General features: G+C 40.4%; 1 protein-coding gene and 1 long non-coding RNA gene across 4 annotated transcripts in view; both read left to right on the top strand.

The window, feature by feature from the left end:
* Nucleotides 1-14,038, top strand: part of LOC140322661 (uncharacterized) — a 20,221-nt gene extending 6,183 nt beyond the window's left edge. Inside the window, exons 1-3 of one of the 2 annotated variants that reach the window (XR_011919223.1) lie at nt 3,674-4,209; nt 9,920-10,025; nt 13,964-14,038. This is a non-coding gene — a long non-coding RNA (uncharacterized lncRNA). Of the gene's footprint in view, nt 1-3,673; nt 4,210-9,919; nt 10,026-13,963 lie in introns of those variants that run through there. The other variant, XR_011919222.1, reaches the window with a different exon arrangement.
* Nucleotides 14,039-16,166: 2,128 nt separating this feature from the next.
* LOC140322660 (CD209 antigen-like protein A) lies at nt 16,167-23,165 on the top strand. Of its 2 annotated transcripts, XM_072399212.1 has the most exons (7): nt 16,167-16,202; nt 16,486-16,527; nt 18,084-18,134; nt 18,595-18,669; nt 19,085-19,236; nt 20,707-20,807; nt 22,223-23,165. In XM_072399212.1, exons 1-7 carry the CDS (start codon nt 16,190-16,192, stop codon nt 22,356-22,358), a joined length of 570 nt encoding a protein of 189 aa, XP_072255313.1. In that variant the 5' UTR covers nt 16,167-16,189; the 3' UTR covers nt 22,359-23,165. The 2 variants fall into 2 exon arrangements, with proteins under 2 accessions (XP_072255313.1, XP_072255314.1); XM_072399213.1 differs by lacking the exon at nt 18,595-18,669 and having other exon boundaries at nt 16,179-16,202.
* The last annotated feature ends 1,999 nt before the right edge of the window (nt 23,166-25,164 follow it).

The following is a 25,164-nucleotide window of genomic DNA, read 5'->3' as shown; positions in this document are numbered from 1 at the left end:
GCTTTCTGTAGTGAGTTGTCTGAGTAATATCTTACCCTGTATAGTAAAGGGTGCAATGAATCCCAAGGGGTCGTAGATACTGTTCACAGCAGACAGTACTCCTCTTTTTGTGAAGGGCTTGTCGCAAGCTGATGTTTGAAATGTGAAGGTGTCTTGTTTAACATCCCATAGCAATCCAAGGCTGCGTTGTGTGAGGGCAAGGTCAGACTCTGGTTGGAATTCCTTAGCACTGACGACATGATCATCAGAAGGAAATGCTCCCATTACCTTACTGCTGTTGGAGATGATTTTTAGTAGTCTGAGGTTGGCAGTGGCAAGCATATTTTGGGTTCTGGTGAGAAGGTCAATGGCCTCTTCTTCTGTAGGTAGGGACTTAAGACCGTCATCCACGTAGAAGTTCCTTTCTACAAACTGACGTGCATCTGTCCCAAACTCCTGATCTCCTTCTTGGGCAGTTTTTCTCAGTCCATAAATGGCAACTGCGGGGGAAGGGCTTTTGCCGAACACGTGAACTTTCATCCGATAGTCTATGACCTCGTTATCGACATCATTGTTGCGATACCATCGGAACCTGAGGAAGTTTCTGTGATCTTCACGGACGATGAAACATTTATTGAATGTCGGCCATAATGGCAATCGGCTCTTGTCTAAAGCGGAGCAGGACTCCTAAGAGGTTGTTGTTCAGATTGGGTCCAGAAAGAAGATTGTCATTGAGGGAAACGCCTTCATAACGAGCGCTTGAGTCAAAGACCACTCTAATCTGGTCAGGCTTAAGAGGATGGTAGACACCAAAACACGGAAGGTACCAGCATTCTTCTCCTTGTGTAAGAGGGGGTGCAGGTTCAGCATGATCGCTCTCAAACACCTTCTGCATAAAGTCGACAAAATGTTTCTTCATCTCCTGTTTCCGGTTAAGGTTGCGCTCCAAAGCGATGAACCGTGAATCTGCGTATTGACTATTATTTGGAATTCTCTTCCTTGGAGTGCGGAATGGTAGCAGCGCCACACAGCTGTTAGAATCATCTTGATAGAACTCTTTACTCATGGTTCTCAAGAATTCCTTGTCTTCCATTGTGGCTGCTTACTCATTGTCTTTTGTGGTTACTTCAAACACTGTGTTACCAATGTTTTCATCCCGAAAGATAAATGCTTTCCTACCATCGAGTATGATGCGCTCTGGCATACCTTTGTCACACAACCTTTCTTTCACACTATAGTGATGTTGTTGTCTTGGAAAGCAAGTAGTGCGTCCATTGGGCAGTACATGTGTTTTAAAGGAAGTAACTGAGAGAGGTTCCCTGGCATTGTTAAGACAACCGTTGCCAATAATGACCCAGCCCAGATCCAGACGCTGGGCGTAAGGTGCATCATGTGGGCCGTTGATTTGATGGCGCACCTCGTGCACCCTTAGGATGTCTCTCCCAAGTAGCAACAGGATATCAGCATTTTCCTCAAAGGCTGGTATATGATCAGCTATGTCCTTCAAGTGAGCATGGTGCAAGGCAGCTTCAGGAGTAGGAATCTCATCTTTGTTGGTTGGAATCTGGTTACACTCAATGATAGTAGGCAAGGGTATTTCCAAGTTGCGGTTGAGAGGAGTAACTACAAGATCACTGGCTCTTCTACCCCAGACTTCTGTAATGCCTGCACAAGTACCTAGGGTATAAGGTAGAGCACCTCCTGCTATGTCTAAGAGATCAAAGAACTTTGTGCTTGCTAGAGATCGGTTACTCTGGTCGTCGAGAATGGTATACAATCTTACAGCCTTTTCAGGTTTGTCTTTTCTGTATACACGAACCAAGAATATCTTAGCCCAGGATTTCCCACAAAGTCCTTCCCCACATACTGCAGTGCATGTTGAGAACACTGAGGTGGAGGTTGCCGTTCGTTCAGCGTGCTCCCCGCCAAGCTTTGCCCTGGGGGAAATGTCGGTGGATGGAGTAGTGCTGTGTTGGTACAGATGAAGGGCTTGAACGTGGTTGTCACTACTGCATTCTATGCATTTAATGATGGCCTTACAGTCCTTTGCCAGGTGTTCTGTGGAAGCACAGCATCTGAAACAAACTCCAAATCCCTTTAAAAGTTCCTTGCGTTCCTGTAGAGATTTCTTTCTGAAACCGATGCACTTCTTAAGTGGGTGTGGCTTGTTATGTATGGGACAATGGCGATTTGGATTCTCAAGTTTCTTGTTTTGTCCAGTCTTCGGAAGAACCATAGCAGGTGCAGGTTGCACATCAGTCCTTTTCACTGACACTGGACCTCTGCGGTCTCTGTGCGTTATGCGCGTGTTTGCAAGTCCTGGAGAAGGTGGACTGAGAGGGTTACAGTCACCGTAGAAGAAACTTGGGTCATTCTTAGAATCAGCGATTTCCTGTATGAAGGTACAAAAGTAGGAGAAGGGAGGAAAGGAAACTCCATACCTTTTCTTGAAAGTAGATCCTTGACTAACCCATTTTTCTTGGATGCCATAGGGTAACTTAAGAAGAATAGGGTTGATGCCACGGGGGGTGTCAAGGTAACTAAGCCCGGTTAGGCTGTTGTCAACTTTAGCTAGTTGAAGCTGTAGTAGAAGATCACTAAATTCTTGAAGCTTTAAATTGTCTTTAGCTGTAATCCTTGGAAAGCCTTGCAACCTTTTGAGTAGGGCATCTTCGATGGCCTCAGAGCTGCCAAAGCTACGTTCAAGTCTGTCCCAAGCAGCGTTGAGACGTGCAGCAGGATTGGAAGTGTAAACTGTTTTAAGTCTCCTAACACTTTCAGCTGACTGAGGACCTAGCCACCTGATGAGTAGATCTAATTCTTCTGCAGCAGTGATATCTAGTTCGTTTATGGCCATTGTGGCCTTAAAGGTGAAGTTCCAGCCTCTGTAATTTTCAGGTTTGTTATCAAACATGGTGAGGCCAGTCCTAGTGAGTTCTCTGCGAAGGATGTACTTGGCAAACTGCGACGTGTCTGTGTTTTCAGACTTTGGATATACAATTTCAGGCGGGACTGAGTTAGTTGCAGTAGCTGGTACATTGATGTTGAGTAGCTTGGGCACATAAGATGGTGCTAAGGCGTTTAACACTGGAGCTGGTTTGCAGTCCAAAGGTGTTTTGGTTTGTAGCCGTATAATAGTGGATTGGTTGGAGGATGGCAGGTTAGTGCGATAGTGTGGTAAGTCATTTCTATCTGTACCTGTTTCTGCCACTTGAGAAGGTGTAGTAGATGAAGAGACACCTTGTGAAACACCTTGGTTGAGTTCTTTAGCTGCTATGACAGATTGATGGAGTTTTAAGGAGGTCTGTGATGAAACTGATGCCTAAGATGTAATAGAGTGATTGCTACTGCCACCTCTTTCATTGTCACTTACAGCCTGCTCTAAGACTCTTAAGCTGCGTACACACTTGCAATTTTTGTTGTTGGAAAGGATCTTTCACGATCCTTTCCAACGACAAGGGTGTGCACGATGCATGAACGGTGCTGTACATACAGCACCCTTCATGCTCTATGGAGAGGGGAGGGGGAGAGCGACGGAGCGGCACCCTGCTGCGCGCTCTCCCCCTTCCCTTTCATTAGGATCGGCTGTCGTCCATCGTCCGTGGATCCGGCAGGTCGGTCGTCCGGACGATGGATGACACCGACTGTACACACGGCAGATTTTCGCCCGATAATCGATGACATGTAGTCTTGCCATGTCTTTGGCGTGTTCACATTGTTTTTCAAAAACTTCTATTTCTGCTCTCTTCCGTGCAGCCTCAGCTTCCATCTCTGCTTTCTTCTGGGCGAAAGCTGCCTGGATTTTAGAAGCTTCTGCATCAGCTCGGGCTTTGATGAGTTGTTGGCTGAGATTTGGAAGATCGTGTGGAGCGCTTAGAAGTTGTGGAGAGATGGGATCTGGATTCATGGAGATGTGCGATTTTTACATCTGTTTTTGCCCTTGTTTGTATTACTAGATCATCTCTTTCAAGATTGAGCTCTTTCAATTCCTGTAATTCTTTTAAGGAATTTTCTGTGTTATACCGCTTTAAGAGATCAGCATATTTAGCAGACAGCCTTTGGTAATTCTCATAGGCAGCATTCAATTGCTTAACAGCGCCCTCTAGGTGCAATACCTTATGAGTTGGTTGAGACAGAGCTGACATACATTCAATAGTGTTCCACCATGAGTGGTTGATGTTCTGCAGCAGTTCTTCCCTGTCAGCCTCATAGTTCTCTTGGACTTTCCAGGTTGGTTTTACTGAACGTTTTTGTTTTATGTGGCTTTGAGGATCTGACTGCTGATCTGTAGGAAGTTCGGGTTCCTCAGCTTGTACATTGCCTTGCTGGTGCATTGTGATAACAAGCAGAGGGTTAATCACAAGGCACCTGTTTGCATAGAAATGTATCAATCTTCTGGCAGAGGGAGAGGGTTGCTTAGGCAACCAGTGGGAGAAGGAGTAGAGAGAAGTTCAGAAATGGCTGCTGCAGACTTGGTTTGGATTGAATACAGAGTTTAGATTGCTTTGCAGACAGAATGCATGACAGTACAGACAGTCTATAGGAGCTGCTAATATTACAGTTGCATGAATAGTTTCTTCAATAATCTGTGCAGAAATCTGATGAAGTTTATGCTGAGGTTTACTTGTTGGCTGAAGTATACAGGCTTGTACACATATTCTTCTATATTCCAGTGTCCATATACATCTCACTATACATGCAGAGCTAGCAAGGATCTCTGAAAGATATTTGGCAGATCTTGTAAGATCCCTTCACTGATTTTTTGACTGTTCTGCCTCTTCAGTCTAAGCACTTACAGTGTGATCTCTGTAACTTACAGTTGTGATGAGATGGCTATAACTGCAGTCTTAGGTGAATTGGCTGACAGTGACTCAATCCAAAGGACACCTTGTAGATCTTGAAGAAGTTTATTCCAAACTGTGCAGATCATACACCGATGAACAGATGGATAGGTCAAAAAATCATGCTGTGAGCAGCTAACAGGAGCATGCAACTGAGATGAGTGTAGATGACAGAATGAAGAAGAGGGGAGGAGACAAGAGACTGAGCAGAAGCTAGGGGAAGAGAGAAGGGACACACATAATGAAAAGCAAACCATGCATGTGTAACATGACAGGGCCAATATCTGAAGAGGCTAACTGAACATTAACCTGGAGGATATTTCTTGGATGTATAATTTGTCACAAAATAGCAGAAAGAGGGGAATCCATGTGATTTCATATCTAAGGTTGAGTGCCGTCTGATAAATGAAAGCAGGAGGGAGCAGATGTATAAACCAATATAAAATATACAAAACACAGGGCTGTGATATCTACACAGAGTAACAGAATGATTCCGTTTCTCTCTAAGTTTACACCGAGCTGATAAAATCAGCAGACTTACAAGTTGGATCATTTTTGGTTTTTCTTCAATGTTTGCGTGCAGCTCTGTCTGATCTGGAAGTCCCACAACTCAGATATGTGAATAATGTTGATCTGTGAATTATAGGACTCTCTACAGAATAAATTAATTTGAAATTTGCATTAATGATTATTAGTGCTGATTATTATTCCATCTTCACAGCTGAGCATTGCAAAGTTTGTAGGATGCAGGAGGACTCTCTGCTAGATCAAAACACGGACTCTGAGAGACCTCCAATTAAACTCTTGCCGCCACATAATGATGGGGATGATCGGAATTCCCAAGTTCTGAATTCCTCAGAATTCTTACTTTCTACTCTACATTTTAGGAATTCCAACTTGTTACATTAAAGTCAATGTGAAAATTAGAATTTTATAGTTTTTGTGGTGAAATTATCCAATTTCTGGGATGTCTGGTGTGTCCATGGAATACGATAGGGAACATTCATAGTTCTACCATTGAGCATGGAGGAGTTTGTCTTGAAGTAAATTTCTCTTTGTCACATGGAATAGTCTGGATGCATGGTTGTCACTACTGGCCCAGTCCAGGTGAGAGCTTCATTTTAGAGCAGTGATCAGCTATGTGGGTCTCACCTGAGGTCACACATTAGGCCCAATTTATTGAAATTCTTCAAATATGCAGATGAAAGACTGGGAGAACCTGGGTGACGCAGCAAACCTGGAATTTGATAAATCAGCCCCATTCAGTCTAATAGTAATAGACAGGTTTTGGATACTAAACAAACTGATAATTCCATTATATTTGACTTGTATTGGATAATGTTATAACTTTAAAACCGTGAACTTCCCCTGCTGCTCACTGTCACTGATAAACAAATGTTTGTTGAGTTTCACAAGAAGTGATGTGGCTTTATTGGTTTATTGAGAAAATATTTAGTCTGTTCTTTGTCCTTTTCATAAACTTTGTCTGTTTTCTATATTATCAGCTCAAAGCCTTCACCACAGACAATCAACTTCTGTTATATAACCCAACACACCCTCAGACTCAGTATCACCCTAATACTTATATCAGTCCATGATCGGTGATGGATTAGGGTCATCTGCTCATGATGCTATAACCATCAGGTTTCCTGTGTAGATCCCCCATCCGGGCCGGTGCTGATCGTTGTGCTGAATTAAACAAACACAGATTAGTGATAGATGAACCTGCCCAAGTTAAATTTGATGAAACTCAAAATTAGGTTTCAATCCTTAAAGGTGACTCAGTCTAGTTGGGTTAGTAGGCAAACTACATAGAGAGACCAATAGGCCTATGTGAAGTACTGTTAGACTATAAAGAGTGGGGATGTTTTGGGGTTAGTTTTCAGTGAAACATTGAAATCATATATTGTGTAAAAGAACATGAAATTCATTGTACCAGAATCGGATACCATTATTTGAAATATCTCTTGAAGTAGAAAGGGTCACAACGCATTTCACATGAGTTCTTCTTCAGGGGATGTAGGAGGTGTAGGAATCAAACATCTCATAGGATGATAAGTTGGATGCACGAAGTAGAGCTTAATAGTGGTGTATGTCTATTGGGAGCCTTCTATCTATGTGTCTCAACTAGGATTAGCCAGATGGGGAAGGGGGGCCTTCTGGCCACTTTGGCTTTGTTCATGTGAACAGAGAAATGGATGTGGTAGGGTTGTTGGAGGGTTCCTGACTCTGTGTCTGTGTGCTGCAGACAGTGCAGTCTTTGTTTACTATGAACAAAGATGAGGCTATACTAAACAAAAAACAAAACCTCACACATGGGCATAGTGGCCAGGAGATAAGGCTTTGGTCTCGTAAACCAATGATCATGGGTTCAACCCCCATCTGTGCCCTTACAGTGGTGTGACCTTTAAGCTACGTACACACTTCCAATAATTATCGTTGGTCGACGAATGATCCTGCACGATATCTGCGAACGATTGTATAGCACCGATCCTGTACATGCAGATAACGTATTGTACACACAATAGATGCGATCGTTTGAACGATACAGGAAGTGAGCGAACGTTCGTTCATCGCACATGCTCAGACCCTGAACGACCGTACACACGATAGATGGTAAACGATCGTCTTCCAATCCGGTCGTTCATTTCCAGCGACTATTCTCGTTCGTCGGCGTCGTTGGTTACTTTTTTATGAACGATTTTTGCCCGATTGATCGTTCCTCGTTCGTTTCCAACGATAAAAATTGGAAGTGTGTACGCAGCTTATCTCATCTGCCTTTCAACATAAGGCAGTGTAAAACTCACCAGCAAAATAGCTTTTTTAATAGCATGCCCAGGGCCAAATATACTAGATACAAAGATGAAGGACCCTAAGAAACCTGTGCACGGGCGCAATGGCCAAGAGGTAATACATTGGTCTTGTAAACCAAAGACCATGGGTTCACCCCCCCATCTGTGACCTTTGCTCATCATCAGGTTATGGCAGTGTAAAACTCACCAACAGGAGCATGTTTTTAAATAGCATGGCTAAAGACAAGTTTTCTAATAACAAAGATGAAGCTTTACTAAAAAAAAAACACACACACAAACTGGCAAGCAGAAGGATCCTACATCCCTCCATTCCCTATGATGACTACAGTAGGAACAAGTAGGTTTGGGAATACCATACCACCAGATGGTGAAACTGACCATTGTTATAAGGATTCTCAGATTGCACATGGAAAATCCATCATTGTCCTAGTTCAGCAGTCTTTGTTGATTGTTGTATGGTCTCCACCTGTCTTAACAGAGAATGATGCTTGTATTCTGCTTTCCAGGAAGTGAAGGTTATCCTTATATCCAAGTCATAGTGATATCAATTTTTTTCCGGTTACGACACCATGCATTATAATTCTCCGGGACAAAGCTGTCCAGACAAATGTCGGGATTATGATTTTACATCAAATCCTTGGCAATGATGAAACCCAATCTCATCCCTAATACAGACCCTGATGTTTGATCATATACTAGGCATACACTACATCATCTGAAGATCATATCCCCCAAGCCTGCTCAATACCATACAACCTCCGGATTACATATTCATAAATTATCTGTGTAGGACAAACACATGCCCATTTTGAAAACTATTGTTAAAAACTAATTCACTTTCGTTTTACTTTACTTGCCTAATTCCTTAATGGGTTCTAACTAGAAGAAAGCTCATAAATAAAGAACTGTTTTTGTTGCCTTTATTTGCATTCAAGGTAACCTGCTGCATCAAGGTACCCTAGGAAGGTGCAATCTCCAATTCATAACTCTGATAATAATTCATAATCTGATCTAATTCAAATATGTTTTATGCTGTAGTATGAAATGTAAGACCAGTTCAAAGAGTATCTGCCAGTATTCTGCTCCATTTCACCTGGGAGTTCAGAGTTTATTAGAAGGAATGGGTGGGCCAAACACTCCATTAGTTTCCCAGGTTATAGTTTGTATTTGAGAAACCAGTTTGGAGTCGGACCTTGGGGCCAGGTGGTTTAGGCAGAAAGGCTGTAAGAAGGAAGGCTATGAGAAGCCAGTGTGCAGGGAGACCCATAATGGTTCTGGTAACAGATCTATCACCAAAATACATGACCTTTTATAAAAGCTTAAAAAGGCTAAGCACTTCCCCTTCTGTCTTTACTGCTGCGGCGGTAAGGGCTGAATAGGAGCCCAACGTCATGTATCCCAGAAGGCTTCTGGTTGCTTCTTTCCAGCAATCTCACTCATGTACAGCGGGATCGCCACTTTTTTTTCCTATTTTTCCTACTTACAGCTACTTGAACCAATCTTGCACAGTGCGAGATCAGGTGATGTAGCCAGAAGAAGAAAGAAGAAAATGGTGGCTCCTGGCACTTCCTCCACACTTGATGAAGGAGTATTACAGGACAGGATGAAACCCAATCGAGTACAGCTCTGGAGGACTCTACACAAGTAAAAAGAAGTGGGATTTTTTTTTTTATTTCTGCTTTATTAGAATGCAGAAGCAGAAAACATAATGTGGCCTAATCCAGATCACTAGTTATCTGTAACATGCAGTGCGGTATTGGACACGAGTTCACAAAATGGACGCTGTGGATTTCGAGATAATGATGAGAAGGGCAAAAAAACTATGAGGGAAAGATGAGTAAGAAATTAGGTGAACTGAATGTATCCTTCCTTGGTCCATAAGGTGATTCACTTTATATTGTCATTGCAAAGAACAAGGAGGCATCCTATGTGTCTGATGGAAAAGAAGATTAAGCTCTACGTATGGTGGTGCCAGTAAAAAGTCTCACAATGTGGAATTCCCTCAGCAACTCATTCTTCCCACCACGTTTAATGTAATTATTTTGTACAGTAAAATGCACAGGTGTCATCCGACATGCGTTTCCTATCCGTAATTCTAAACATTAAACCCATAGGACAGCGGCGTCTCCCCTATTTGTATTTTTTGTGTACTTGTACACCTTCACATTCTGAGTTGTTCCCCTTTAAATGCACTTGATCTATTATTTATTAAAACTTTTTATGAGGAATAACATCACACATAGATTTCCGTTCCTTTGTGGTTATTTTTGGTTTCTAAAACTGCAGAGCAGAGACAAGTACAGTCCCCGAGGAGGCAAATTGCAGAACGCACGGACAGCTGGTTGACCCCAGACCATGATGAGCAAAACTGAAGATCTGCAGATGGATACAGGTAAGATTTAGAGGATGAATGAAGCAGGAGATTATATATTGGGGTAATATATTCTGACATTGCCACTATCGCTCACTGCAACTTCAAGTCTAAGATAATAACAAGCTAATTTCAAAGCTTGAGCATGGCACTGCCACCATGTCTTGGCACACAGTGGGAATCATATTCAGTGGTAATTGTAGGAATGTCTCCAAATGTTTATTTTGAAATCTTAGTAAAAGTATAGGCAGAAAATATTGACGAACAGAGCTTCCTGTATGATATTGTCAGCAATGGCCAGTCCTTCAATATGGATCAATATGAAAAAAAGGCCACAATGTTGATTATAAAAGAATTTATTTGCTCATGATTGCACATAAGGTGCTAAATACATTCACTAACCTTGAGGGATATCAATTTTCAGTGAGATTTTAGAACAAAAGATGGAGTTAAATCGTTAATAAGCTTAATGACCATTTAATCTTGGTCCGTTTCTCCCGAATGGCTACTTCAGGGGGTGGGGGGTGGGAATGACAATTAAATTTGTTAAAGATACTTTGATAAGAGCATATATTTATTGCTTGGTACAATTTGTTTTCTGTACAGGGGTATGCATGTATTTAAAAAAGTGTGCTATATATGTATAGCAAGGATAATGCATATATGAAACTGATTACATACGTATCCCATTTCAAGGGATTACTATAAAATAATGTTTTTAGGGAGCTCTGTACTTCTGTCTGTATGCATAGTTGTTTGTTGAAGGTGATCATTATGACCAATATATATAAAAAAGTGAATAGAAAGTGATTAGACAATGGTCAGTGAAAAAAAATACTAATTTTACCTTCGAATATTAGATGGGGTTTCATTCTTTTGTAGAGATTGTTCTAAAGTCTCACATAAAATTATTCAAACACTATAATACCCTATAATAAATAAAGCCCTATTCTTCCTCTCTTCTTTTTCTTATAATAAAGAATAAGCAGTTAAATATATCCGTAAATCCAATGGGTTGTGGGTTGAGGTGCATAGGAGTGAATTATTCCATTCCCTCTCTCTGTTGGATGAATATAAATGTGTAAGATTAAACATTTAGTTGTTTTGGCTATATGGAAAAGTTCTCGGTCCCTTCTGATATGTAGGTTCTAATATGCTCCACTGTCAGACAGAGGTGGGAAATGTTTTTTTCTACAGGAAGAAGAAAGAGGTTTGGCATGAATCTCAGTGTATGTTAAGGAAACCTTTGAAAAAATCCACTATAAAAGATTTAGAACATCTTATCTCATATCCAAAATTTCACCTAATGTGTCCTGGTTTGTGTCCGTGTTGGAAACTTGAATCATATGGTAAGGTTAGGAAGGTAACTTGTTTCTGAAATGTAATTTTAGACTTATTTCTAATCTTCCTGATTGTATAACTAAACCGTTTCCATGCACGGAATTATTATTTGGAATACAATTGTTAACAACTGGGATTGAAATTTCCCTATTGGGTTTCAGACCATGGTAAGCCATAAGTTATTTGCTGACAAAGCTATGATAACTAATCTTTGGAGGAGTAACAAATCCCCTAATAATATATTCTTGTATGACCCCTGTCAGACTTTTGTGTGAAAGGATTGCCTACGATCCTCAGACTGGTGAGAAATTTATTAAGCATTGGGAGAATTGGATAACCATGTCATATTTAAATAATACTATATCTACAGAACCTCGGGGGTGGGTCCTGGATGGGAGATATATAAACTTTACTTTTGGTTTTGGTCCCTCTAAAAAAAATTTGTTTGGTAACCAGTGGTTGCTGTTTGGTTAGTTTTCTTACAGGGCCAAAACTCCGAGATAGAAAAAATGGATCTGGGTGGACCTTGCATTACAGGCCAGGTTTTTATGATGACCAGATTGGTATTTCTGGAACAGACAGATGAGGAGTGAAGCTGAAGGTAGCACTGGGAAACTCCATGGTGTTTATGGAAGAAAAGCCTTGAAACTGAAACCACTTTCTACCTATGAGTACTAGGTCCCCCCCTGGTTTACCCATTTAGGGGTACAAAATAAATAGACTCATTTGAAGTTCATTAGTGACCTGTTTAGTGCGGATATCCCTAGATAATTTCTATCTTAGGTTTTCTTTTATTGTTATATCAAATTAGTTAAATTAAAGTCCAATGTGTGTGTTTTTTTTTATTTTTAGCATTGGGTACATTTTTGAGTATTTTCTATTCTTATGCTATGTGTTCTACTTTTTTTTCTCTGAGGACTTTACCTGCTTAAAATGATTTGAATTATTTGAATTGGTGGGGCCCATAATGTGGGAAAGGACCTCATTGTTAGTATTATAGATTCATTTGTTTCCATCGTTGCATAAAATCGTGCCCATTTTACATGTATAAATATTTAGGTTTAAAAATGACCTAAGTCTATCAAGTTCAACCACTAGAGAAATAAAAATATTCTAGGTAAAACCATATATACATTTATATTTAGAAAACCCTGAATATCCTTGTGTCTACAGGCCGATTGCTTTACTTAATACAAGTTACAAATTCATGGTATAAATAATTGCCAGCCGGTACAACCAATGCTACCTATTCTGCTAACCAATCATCAATTGGGGTTCCTCAGAAATCAAGATATTTTGATAGGGCTAAGAACAGCCATAGCTGTGACTGCACTTCTTTATCATAAGAATCATGTGCTCCTTGACGCTGAGAAAGTGTTCGACAAACTACTCTGGCCCTATTTGCACTTGTTGATTAAACATAGATAATTTGGCACCCAATTTTTACCATTCACAACATTTTTGTACAATAATTCCACCACACATCTTATCGTAAATAACCAACTCTCACAGCCTATAACTATGCACAGTGGAGCGGGACTTACTGTTCAGCCTAACTTTGGACCTATTATTGGGACTGTTAGAAGAGAACGCCAGGTTCTGGAAAAAAATTTGGCTCTACAGAAATTGAAATGACTGCATTTACTGATGACATACTTTTATTTATCACAAACCCAACAGACTTCTTTCCTTTCATTTTAAAGACTTTTCAGGTATTTAAAAAAAAATTGGGTTACACCATAAATTTTACAAGTCTATGGCTCTCTTTCTGTTTCCCAAACATAAACCCAATTGGAGCTCTCTTAACCCATTTTAATGGGCAAAGTCCCATTTTAGATATCTAGGTGTACTGATCCCTAAAAACCCATCGAAAATCTACAATCTTAACTTTGCAGAAGCCTTTCGCTTGATGAAAAAAGATTTCAAATCTTTAGGCTGCACACAGCTGAAGGGGATTCTAGAGGCTGATCAGCTCCTGACTCTGCACTGCTATTGGCTGCTGGGACTTTATAGCCTCTCTGTTCCCGGTCACCTGTGCCTGGTATAGTGTATAGCCGGGCTAATCTGTGCTGGAGATTTTTTGTCTGATTTACTGTTCCTGAGGGTATCTGTTTCTGACTTTGCCAGTTTACGCTGCCTGGACTGACCTTGGCACCTCTGCTTGTGTTTTGTTCTTGTGTACTTGGTTTGTTGGACGGATATTTTGTGTTTGCTGTTTTCTGTGTATACTGGACTTGTCTCTGTTAGAATCTTGGCCCAGCTTTATCTGTGGGCTCCTGGCTTGCTGCCAGCCCATTCCCAGACACCATCCCTTGCTCAGTAAGTCCTGGGGGTGAGTGCTGGTGGATGCAACCTGGTTTTTCTAGACTGAGAAATATTTAGGAATTTGCCCCTGTATACCTATAACTAAATGCTATGATTTTACTTTGTTAAAAGTCACAATATGAGAAATCAGGCACATGGTTATTCAACAATGGGAAAATATGCCTAAATGGGAATATTTGAAATATGGGCTGTTATTTTACTTGCTTAACCAGCACACATCACGCTGTAAATTATGTGTGTGAGATTATAAATGAAGTCCTAAATTGTTTTTTCACATCTATGCTTGTTCTTAGTCAACCCTGTTCAAGAAAATGCATATATCAATATAAATATTCTCGATCCAGAGAGGAAAAAGAATAAAGCAAAATATCAAGGTAGGTGGTTACCATAACATGTTATAAACTTTTGATGACAACTTTACTTCTCTTGTATCAGACCACTACAAATATTGTGATGGTCTACAGAGCCTTTTAGTAAGTTTGGGAGTTGGGTGGATTTTTGTATCTGTAGACTCCAAGCCTTAGGTTGAATGACCAATCTAATTTATTAAATATCTGCTCTAGACATATCAGGATAAATATCACAATTTTTGGACAGCTACCTTATATAACACATTATGAGGCTATAATCCTTCTTAATATTTAATGTGGTATTTATCTGATTAGGAATACATTTAGGTATATATTTTCATTTTATATTTTAAAAGTGAGGCTACCCTAAACTATAGGGTCAGTAAAACTGTAAGTGACCCCACTTCTGGGATACCCAAAAACCCTTATACTTCTCTGTATTCTGGAAATGTGACCAATAGAACCACATGCTACAAAAAGAGTCCTTTACCATAGGGACGTCATATCATCCCTGCTGTTCAAACCTTAAGCACTGCCTTTATCTACACTTTAATGACACACACAACCTGTACAGAAAATTATTGCAATCCCCCCACCAAACCAACATTTAATGTATAACATCACTCAGGCTTGCCACTTGTACTTATAATCCCAACACCAATAGGTAAAATGGTCCTCGTAAGCTGGTTAGAACAGCCCATTCGTCAAGCATGCAGATAATGTCACAGCTGCCTATCTCCCATTATTGTCTTCTATTACTACAATTTGTCACTGCTATATTCACTTTCTCTTCGGGGTGGTGGTCAGGCTTGCAGCTGTGGGGGGTGACCCCAATTTGTGGAGGGGTAGGTCTGGTAGGTTTTTGGCTAGTTTTCTCTACAGTAGTGCAGACTCCTCCGTGACCTGCATCCTGATAGTCTAGTCTGAGCTGCTCAGTCTATATGGCCTAATACTGATCCATTTACTTAACATAGTGAACATATTTAAGAGAGTTACACTTTATCTATCAGAGAGTACATCTGATGGCTTAACACCACATGAAATATTGTCCCCACATCTGGATCTGGAGTCCTTCTGCCTTCATTTTCTCCTTTATGCCCCATGTGTCTATCCCAATGTTTCTCACCAAGGTTTTGTGAAGCCTCTGGGTTCCTCTAGCAGTTGCTGGGGGTTCTTTGAGCAATGAGCAGTTTGTGCCTCTCAGGGCAGTTTAAGTGATTGAGGCATTCTTCCCACTGATCATCACACTAATGTACTGTGAGCTGTGGATATAGTAAATAAGGCGGGGGTTCCCTGAAGACTCGAAAGTTCTTTCAAAGGTTCCCCATTTGTAAATGGCCAAAAAAAGGCTGCTCTATCCTATAGTTAATTCCCTTACTCCTATAACAGTGTATGTTCTTTGAGTACCAAGTAAATATTACTGTTTAACACCAGCCTCCCACATCCCATCATGTAGCAATCATTATTGTTATGCTCCTTTGAAAATGTCTCCTTGTTTTCAGGGAGCTAACCAAATTTTACTAATTCCAATGATCTGATGATGACCAACCCAAAGGCATGGATCCCTAACAGCAGCACAGCTCCCAACACGCTTTTACGTGGGATAGATAACCCAATGGAGAAATCACAGAGGTTGCATCTTTAATGTGCAAGTTGGCTAGAGAAATGTACAAAGACCAGATGGCCTTACTCATGGAATGACATATTCATGGGGTCAAAACAGAGACTGCACTGACCCAGGCTCAAGACACACTTCCCAGCTTTGGATCCATTTCAAAATACAGAATCTCAATAAACTTGTTCTACCCAACACGAGACATGGTTTCACAATAGCAGAAGGCCATATCATACCTTTGGGTATTGGGATAGGCAAGAACCCACTGCCACATAAAAAATCTCCATGATTGGCTGTACTGGGCAGTTATTTTGCTACCCATTGAATGATCTTTGGGTATACAAATGTCCTTGGATCCTTGTCTGCACCCCCTAATCATTGTACCCACAATTCTTATAATCAGGAGGCCATAGTGCACCCAGTAATTTCTCCACTTGCTGTCTTGCAATACATTTTAAGAACATTTAGTCTTATGCACTCCTTATGATTGAATAATACTTCCTTATATTGTATTTGCCTCCTCAGATGGGAGAGTGAAGGCAGGACAATCAGACATGCTGGAGAATTGTAAGTAATAAGTCCAATTACAGCCAATATATTGCAGTATTGTACCTGTCTGGGGTTATCAATGGAGGATTGTTGGACCATAACTTTCTTTGTTTGCTAAAATGGCATTACCTGCAGCTGGGTTTTGTTGTTTGTTGCATTTCTAGAAACTCTGCCATCAATCAATTCATTTCAACAAGGTCCTCATAGGATTATATGTCTATTTAACATATTTTATGCATTATATATAAGATTAGACAGATCATACATGGGCTAAGGTATACTATTGTATTTTCCTCCTCAGATGAGAAAATGAAGACTGGACAATCAGCAATGTTTGAGACCTGTAAGTAATAAAAGTCCTATTATGGTCAAAATATTGTATTATTGTAACTGTATGGGGTTATTGAGGTTAACTTATTTTTTCAATCTCTTTACAATGATCCAGTTTAAGCCTCTTTTGGGTTAAACCTTATTTTCATATAATCCCTTCTAGTTTTGCTAAAATGGCAATACCTGCAGCTGGATTTTTTTTGTTTGTTGAATTTCTAGGAACCCTGCCATTAAATTAAACTGCCCCTATTGGATTATATGTCTATTTAAAATATTTTATGCATATTATCAAACTGTAAATGATTACTTGTGTAGGGAATGCAAAGACTGCTGCTTGGCGCCTCCATCTTGGATTTGATGTCCAACTCCAGTGGACTTGAGTCTGACTTTATGGTATCCCCCTTCACCCCTATCCTTTAGTGTTATTTGAATTTGCCTTTCCTCACTTTACTAACAGTTTGCCTAATTGGCCCAGTGTTTGGGTTGATTTGTAGCTTGAATCCTATTGAAGTCAATTGCGGAAATAAATCACCCAACATACACAGACCATGACTTTGGTTTTATTAAACCAAGGACATAGGAAATGGGACAGCCAACAGGTTTGTCCACTCTACAATCCATAAAAGGCCCTCTGGAATCTGGTTTTCCCAAAAAAAGGAAGCGGACAAAAGACGTCCTTTTTGGAAAAACCAGGCTAACCTTTCCTCAATGGTGACAAGGACCACTATTGGGGAAGAGGGTCAGAAACTGTGCCCCCATTGTTTATACTACTTCAGACAAACAGGAAAGAGGGCAACACCTGGGGTCATAGATCTTGCAGGTGCCAGGATGATATTAGAGGCCTCCAGGGAAGAGTGCAATCAGTGCAATAATGGATAGGGAAGGCTGGGATATGGAATATATATATATGGAATACAGCCAAAGTGTAGAATTACCGCTGCTGACCTAACAAAAGGAACAAAATCTCCACCTGTTCAGTTGAAACATTCCCACAAAAGGTAATGAATTGGCTAATTGGTTCTCATTTAAATAAACCCCCTCAAAAAATTCAACTCCTGATAATGCAATTTCATATCAGGAGACGTCTTCTATAAACCGAACACATGCCTAACCAGAAAGTTTCCCCAAGCAGGTTTGAATGAATAAAGGACCATACTCATCCATTTCCTGGAAATACAAACAAACCAGAACAATGCACACCGCAGGAAACAAAAAGATATCTATAGGGAAAAAGATTTCTGATTTTTGGATTGGTAAGATTAATCTAATATCAGGTCAAGTTATTAAAGACCAGAAAAGTAGCTCTGTTTGAGCTCACCAAAGTAAAAATAAACTGTGTGCAGCACCAGGCACATTGTCACCAAGGAGGAGGAAAAATAACAAACCTGCTGATGAAAAAGTAATAGTAATAAGGTTACAGAGCACAAATCTTATTTCTTGTGCTGGATCTACTTTATGATAAGATCATTCTTGCTGTGATTGTACTAAGGCTGTACGGTTGTAGTTCTGAGCTGTATAATGGTCCCAGTAAATTTTCTGATATTTATAATGATTTTCTTCTCCTTACAGCTTCCCATCTGGAGACAAGAATTAAAAAGATTGAGTCCTCATTGAATATTGGTAATTTTACATCCCACAAAGAATGGGGAAGATATATGATGGGAGTAGTTCCTTACTATTTAAATACCCCAACCATCCTTGTTTTAGCAGCAATGCCCCATTGCCTTTATATTGAAGGTTGGGAGAATATGGAAAGGTTTTGTTTATTTCATCCCATGTTTTTCAGTTTCTGTGTATTGTCACTTTATCATTTTTTTGTATTTACCTTCTTACAGTCCTAATTTATATGAAAAGAACATAATGAAGGCCTGGTTTTTGAGCATGTCCTGCAAAGAATCTGTTTTTTTTTCATTTTACCTCTAAAATATTTTCTTTTTCAACTCCCCTTTGAATCTGATGTATTTTGCCAAACAAATGAGGTTTTGCTGAATTCTTTCACGTTTAGTTTTTTCTTATTGTATTGTCATGATTTACATGTACCATGCTAACTGATGCTTGACCTAACATCTTTGCTTTACAGATTTCTTTTCCAACAAGATGCAGACATTTAGGGGAACCATGGGAAAAGTGATTGAGAATATCTGGGGGACAAATAGTAAGTGTGTTTTTTTTCACCCACAACACCGGAAGCAGAATGGACACAAAGCTTGGTTACGCTCCATGGATGGGCCAAGAATGACACATAGCACAGTGTAGGGAATGGAGAGCTAAAAATATTTATTATGTATTGGCTTCATAAATTATGATTTTATTAGCAGTGCTATCTCATAGTGAAGAGCTGCATGTTATTTCTACAACAGACTAGAAAGAGACTTCCACCCAATGTTCTATCTAATCAGGTTTTATCATTCTGTATGGTAAATTCTTTTGATTTAGTACTACATTTGATTTCCTTTTGTCATCTGAGGGGTCTAGTGATCTCTGTGACAAATTCTAATCTTTATGTTAATCCTGAAAACGTGACTTACGTCACAATTCAATGTAAATATCCCCATCCTTTTCCTTCTAAGGCACGGCTGATCCCTTGTGTGAAATGGACTGGATTCACTATGGTCTCAACTGTTATAACCTGTCTTTAGATGCAAAAACATGGAATTCTGCCAAAAAAGACTGTGAGGAGAAGGGGGCTCACCTGGTGGTCATTGATGGAGAAGATGAGATGGTAAGAACGGAGAACTCCATTATGGAGAATGATGAAGCCCATTTAGGATCTGTCTGTAACCTTCTTTCAGCAGAACACCATTTTAGGTGAAAAAGTAACCAATTCATAGGAACCAAAATTCATCCCAAATCACAATCACGTAATCTATATTGTCAATCAGCCCTTTCACAGACTTTACTGCTGAGCCCTGTTTACAATGCTGGTAAGGTTCAGGCGAGTTGTAATTCCCATAATCCCTTTTCCAGAACCTGAGAGGCCTGATGGTCATATTGGTTTTCTCTCCTCTGGGTTACCTTTCCTGGAAACAATTTGGTAAAGCTGTCCATTCAATCAATGAAAGTTACATATTTATTACATTGTTTCTTTTTACCAAGAGATCTGAAAAAGCCACCAATGTTTTACAGCCGCACAGGTTCAGGATTAATACTAGTGCCTGAAAGAAATTCCTAATGGATTATCGAACACTCTAGTCTTCGAATTAAGTTTCCAGATACCCCTCCCTCTAAATGTAGTATGTGAAGAATTCAGTCACAGATAGAATATGGTTCTGAATGCTTACTGATAACTTCCCTTAATAATAACAGTCTGGAAAAGTTGGGTTCTTTTTTAAAAAACGCTATCCCGCCTTTACCAGTCCTTCTCTTAAACACGAACCTCGTGCCACCTGGGTAGCGCTTGATGTGATTTAGACTTAATAATGGTGATAAAATGTCCTCCAAAGACAATCTGCTGGAATGTAAAATTAAGAAGCTGGACTTTGTTGATGAGGCATTTCCTGTCATGTTTCCTTATTTGTCTGAGGCCCATAGATGTTTATAAGGTGTAGATCCTTCCCCCCAACTAAGACGTTTAAAACCACACATCTCCCCATTTTGACTTCAATATTCTGCTGACATGTCACCCTTATCGGTGTTATAAAGAACCCCACTGCAAGGCTCAGACACCAGAAACCAGAAGGAAGGTCCTCACCTCCACTCCCTCTTTACCAAATGGATGTCTGCCGGATAACTGAGCTCGCTCCCCTGCAAAAATAAAATGTCAGCAGCAAACTTACTGAGCAAAACTAGGGCCAGGTCATGAGCACATAAATATTTGATGCTGGAGACATTAATGGTCGCCACCTTCAAAGGAGCAAGCAACACTATCCAGGTATTTGGAGTAGCTGAATCTTGACCTTACCTCTATCTAATCTACCAAAGGACCAAGGCTTTTTTAGACAGGGGCTCTTAGATTTCACCACAGACTCATCTCTCTCATGTGCAGAGACTGATGGAACTCGCTTGGTGTTCTGTGTGCTACCGGTACTATGGCAAATGTCAGGGTTATATCAATGTGTAATAAAAGTGTGTGACTGTAGGGGGACATTAGAGTGTCAGCTCCTCTGTACAGAGACTGATGGGACTGGCTCAGTGATCTCTGTACAGCACTATGGTATATGTCAGAGCTATATAGTCTTTTGTCTTTCTGTAGAAGTTCCTAGATGTGTTTCCGCATGCATCAGAGTACCTGTGGATTGGTCTCACCAAGTCAGGGGAATGGAAATGGGTGGATGGATCTTCTCTTAATAAAGCGTAAGATGCACTCCCAACTTCTTCCATAAATTATTACCCAACTAGTTTAACATGGGGGGAATCCGTAAAATATGTTTCAGGTCTTCAGGGAACCCCAGCTATAGTTAATTTATCCACAGATTGCAGTAGATTGCTGGTCAGTGGATAGAATACCACTCTTACAGATAGCCAAAGAGATCATTGGTCAGTGGTAACTGACCGGAGAGGCACAAATTAATTATTGCTAAAGGAACCGCTAACAACCCCTGGAGGAACCCTGGATTCATTAAGGATGATTACTTTGAATTTGGGGACTTGGCTTTTTTTTGTTTGCTAGACTTTTCTTTGCAGGATTCCGTCTGTGATTCCAGTGCTTTGTGTTTTAGGTCCCTCATGGAGCTGCTTCCTGGCCTTCACCGGTCTTCTCCTTTTGACACCTCTGACTCCTTCTTCTTCTTTTATTTAGGATTCATTAATCAAGTGCATTCAGCGCTCTTCTGAATAAATTTAAACAATGATGATGTCAGCTGCATTACATTATTTACCCAATCACAAAAATACACCTGTCCTCAGATGTCTTACTTATTAAATCTGGCAGCAGCAGTCAGTGTCGGAAGGAGAAGAGCGGTGCAGGACATAGCGTGGCTCTGCACAGGACCTGAATCTCCAAGCACAGCAATGTCGCAGAACGCTTTACAGATTGAGGGATCCTGCAAAGATATGTATTAGAACAAGAAAATAAAGAGAGAGAAAAAAGTGTGGTGTGCCTATGTTTAAGGATTTTGTTGAACTTTTTCTGGGAATGGGTAAGGGTTGCTATGTACCATTGTACACTGGGTGAGTGGGCAGATTCCAAATAAGCCTTCTTCCCACACACCCCAACAACACAGGGGTCAGGTTGTGGGCATTAAGACCTCTCCCCCAACCATGGCTCTTGCCACTGTTGAGGGCAGGCAGGGATCTAGGTTTTGTCACAGAGTTTTTGACCCCTTCTTTTTTGGAAAACCAGATTCTCGAGGCCCAATTAATGAAAGGAGGGGAGACACACATGCTTGCTACCCCAAACCAAGAAAGTCACAAGCCAATTAAAGGGTCTGGTCCTAACAAAATAATAAAAAAAAGGCGACCCCCATGCACAAAAAAAAAAACTAGTTACATATTGGAGCCATGCCATAAATGTTACCACGATATACACTGTATTTATTTCTACTACAACTGTCTTACCAGCCCAGCGCATCACAATGTTTTTGTGCAGTGGAATGTGTGATAGTTCCTCCTCCTAAAGGTTCCTCCTCAACAATTTTGGTGACAATACAATGTTCAGTATTCTGAAGAGTTCAGAATTTGTGAATCCAAAGCATTTTAATCAGTTTTAGGAATCATCTTTTTTATGTCATGCTTCAAAATATTTTCACCATATCACCTTTTTCCTGCAGGTTCTGGGCAAAGGGTCAGCCCAATAATTATAAAGGAAAACAAAATTGCGGAAAGCTGCATGCTGGCTTGCATGACCGTGACTGTCCAGAGGCTTCCAGGTACATCTGTGAGAAGCCATTATCCTCATTATCCTGAATTGTGATACTGAACCTCAGAAATCACCTCCTATCACCATCTGCTTATCTCTTCTCCGACTCTTTTTATAGTAATATAGAATGTACTAAACACTAACAAATTTGTAGTCTCATAAATTCCTGGACACTTGGCTGCTGTGGTAAACCTCTAGAATTCCTGAACCAGATCAAGCCTAGACTTCCAATATGTCTGCCATGGCTTATCCTTATATCGCGGAGGGGGGCATTAGTAGTTTACAGAAGAAAATATCATAACTTTATAGTTGCATTTCATCTCACAGAAAGTGATGGAAAGGGATATTCAATACTTGCTAAAAATTTTTCCCAGGCAAAGATAATAAAATAAATGCAGCCACCACATGTAAGGACTGGTAAGCTGTAATACATTACTTTTTTTCTCTTGGGTTTAGTTATTTGAAGAGAGATGATTACAATGAGAGACAGATTGTAATTTAAAATATAAATATAAACTATCTAAAGCTTTCTTTCATAATGAGCTTGGCATTGCAGTGTCTCTTGTAAACAAAGCTCAGCATATTTATGAAGGTAATGCATATTGATATTTCTGGCAGCCCATGGGGTCATGATTGGTCTGTGTGTTGCAGTTTTTTTAAATTGGGGGGGCAAAGTGATGGACTTGGAACACACTGACCACCAATAAAGTACATAAAGATAATCTTTTATATAGGCTGTGCTTTGTTTACAAGGGGTGCAGTGGTGACAGGGTCACTTTAATAGAAATCTGAACGCGTTGGTGGCACCATTTTATTTTTTTGTGCTTTTTATTAAACTGCTACTGTGCTGAAAATTGGACTGTGTCTGTCTTTGATTCTTACTAATATCAAATGATCAATAATTGGTAGCTGAGATGATCCATGCGGTCAGCCACGGACTACACATGGAACAAGTGTACAGAAGGACTTCTATCTCCTATACAGATATAATCAAATCTGGGCCCTCTTAGCTGGAATATTACAAGCCCCACCACATCACTTCCTTTACTATTACTTGGGGGCTAACAACATGCATGCTTCATACTGTCTAGAGCAGGGGTATTAAACTCAAATACACAGTGAGCTAAAATTAAAAACTTAGACAAAGTTGTGGGCCAAACTTTAAACTGAAATAGCACCACTTCTACAGTTTCCTGCGTGAAGAAATTCAATGTGGGGATTAATGTAATGAGTGGCTGGAACTCCCTCTTCACTGATATGACACTGCTACTACAATTCCCTGGGTCAATAAAACAGTCCAATGTGGGGCCATGCGTAAGCAGAGAGGCCGCTGGTCTATAGACGCGAGTGATGCCGGGAATTGTAGTAGTAGCGGCACTATTTTAAAGCAGCAGTCGGCCATCTGCAATTCATATTTGCAAATAATCTGGCCCACGGGCCAGAGTTTGACAACCCTGGTCTAGGGCGCATACATTTGGGGGAGTCAGAAATGGAAAAGGATCTGGGGGTTCTGGTGGATCATAGTCTTAATAATAACATCCGATTCCAAATGCAATATCAAAAGTTAGCAAAGTACTTTCTTGTGTTATAAAAGAGGAATAGACATCTTATTTTCTACCTCTGACTTTGTTCTCCTGGTAGGAGCAATTATTTGAGTGGTTTCACTCAAATCGGTTTTGACTGTCATAATGTTATCTGAAATCAATGGCCATGATTCACCCTGTTCTCAATGCCATGTCCATGTGTTACATGTCCAGTTGGAGCACATTTCCTAGCCACTTTGCTCTATTTAGGGCAGATTGCTCTGATATATTGATATGAGTAATTTTTATGCCTGACTTATGTTTCTACCACTGTTTTTTGGCGTCTTAATTCTGGTGTAGTAGTCATTGTTCTCCAGTAGTACCCAGATGTACCCCCCATACAGGGGAAAATGTACCCCCCCCCCCCCCCGTAGCAGGGGAAAATGTCTGGTGATGTTTTTGGGGTTATTGGAGTTTTCCTATATACAGTACCTTTTGTTGCACTTCTTTATTGAGCTACCACATACAGAGGGTGCTGCGTTGGAGTAGGCCTTGGCCCTTTGCCCTCCTGGTCTGTGTTCTTTGTTTGGTGTTCTCTTTCTTCATTTAACTTGTGTTGTGTTTGTCTCCCCAGTCTGTTGTTTCCCTTTTGTTTCCAGCTATAGACAAGCAGTATATACTTGGTTTTGTTAATTTCTGCAATGACGGTGACGGACGGTCTCTGCCTGCTATATTATGGCAGTAACTATTCTTTTCTTTAATATGAAGGGATATAATTTACCTGTTAAGTGGTCACAGGCCTTCCAATATTTCCATGCATTTAAAGCTGATATATTATGCCTCCTGAAGACATTTTTATACCTCATCTTGCCCAAGGTATTTTCATGCCTCCTACCCTATGGTATATATAGCCAATGCCCCTGTGAAACGCATATATGCGGGGGACCCTGGTGTCCCCCTGATGCCGTGGCTGGATAGAAAAGGTGTGTCTAAAACGTCTGCAATGCACAGGGAGATTTTCAAATCTAGTTCACTGCTTGAGTTATTTAGATCTGAGATGTTGGCAGATGCTTGGCGAGAATTACACCAACAGCAACAGCTCTGGATTACACGCATTTCTCCCATTTCCACCAATTGGTCACTGCATTGACCATATATTAATACATCAAAGGGCTTTTCCCAAAGAATGATTCTTTTAGGTGGTCGCCTAATGACTCTTTATTAAGTAATCCGTGTGGCTCTAAAGCTTCAGGAGACCCTTACCTAATACTTTTTTGTTAATCAACAACCAACAACCTCAGCGGCCACGGTATGTGTGGCACGTAAGGCA

This window comes from Pyxicephalus adspersus, chromosome 2 (genome assembly GCF_032062135.1).
Source record: "Pyxicephalus adspersus chromosome 2, UCB_Pads_2.0, whole genome shotgun sequence".
NCBI lineage: Eukaryota > Metazoa > Chordata > Amphibia > Anura > Pyxicephalidae > Pyxicephalus > Pyxicephalus adspersus.
Note: the sequence above shows the minus strand (reverse complement) of the source record. Positions and strands in the feature narration are given on the sequence as shown.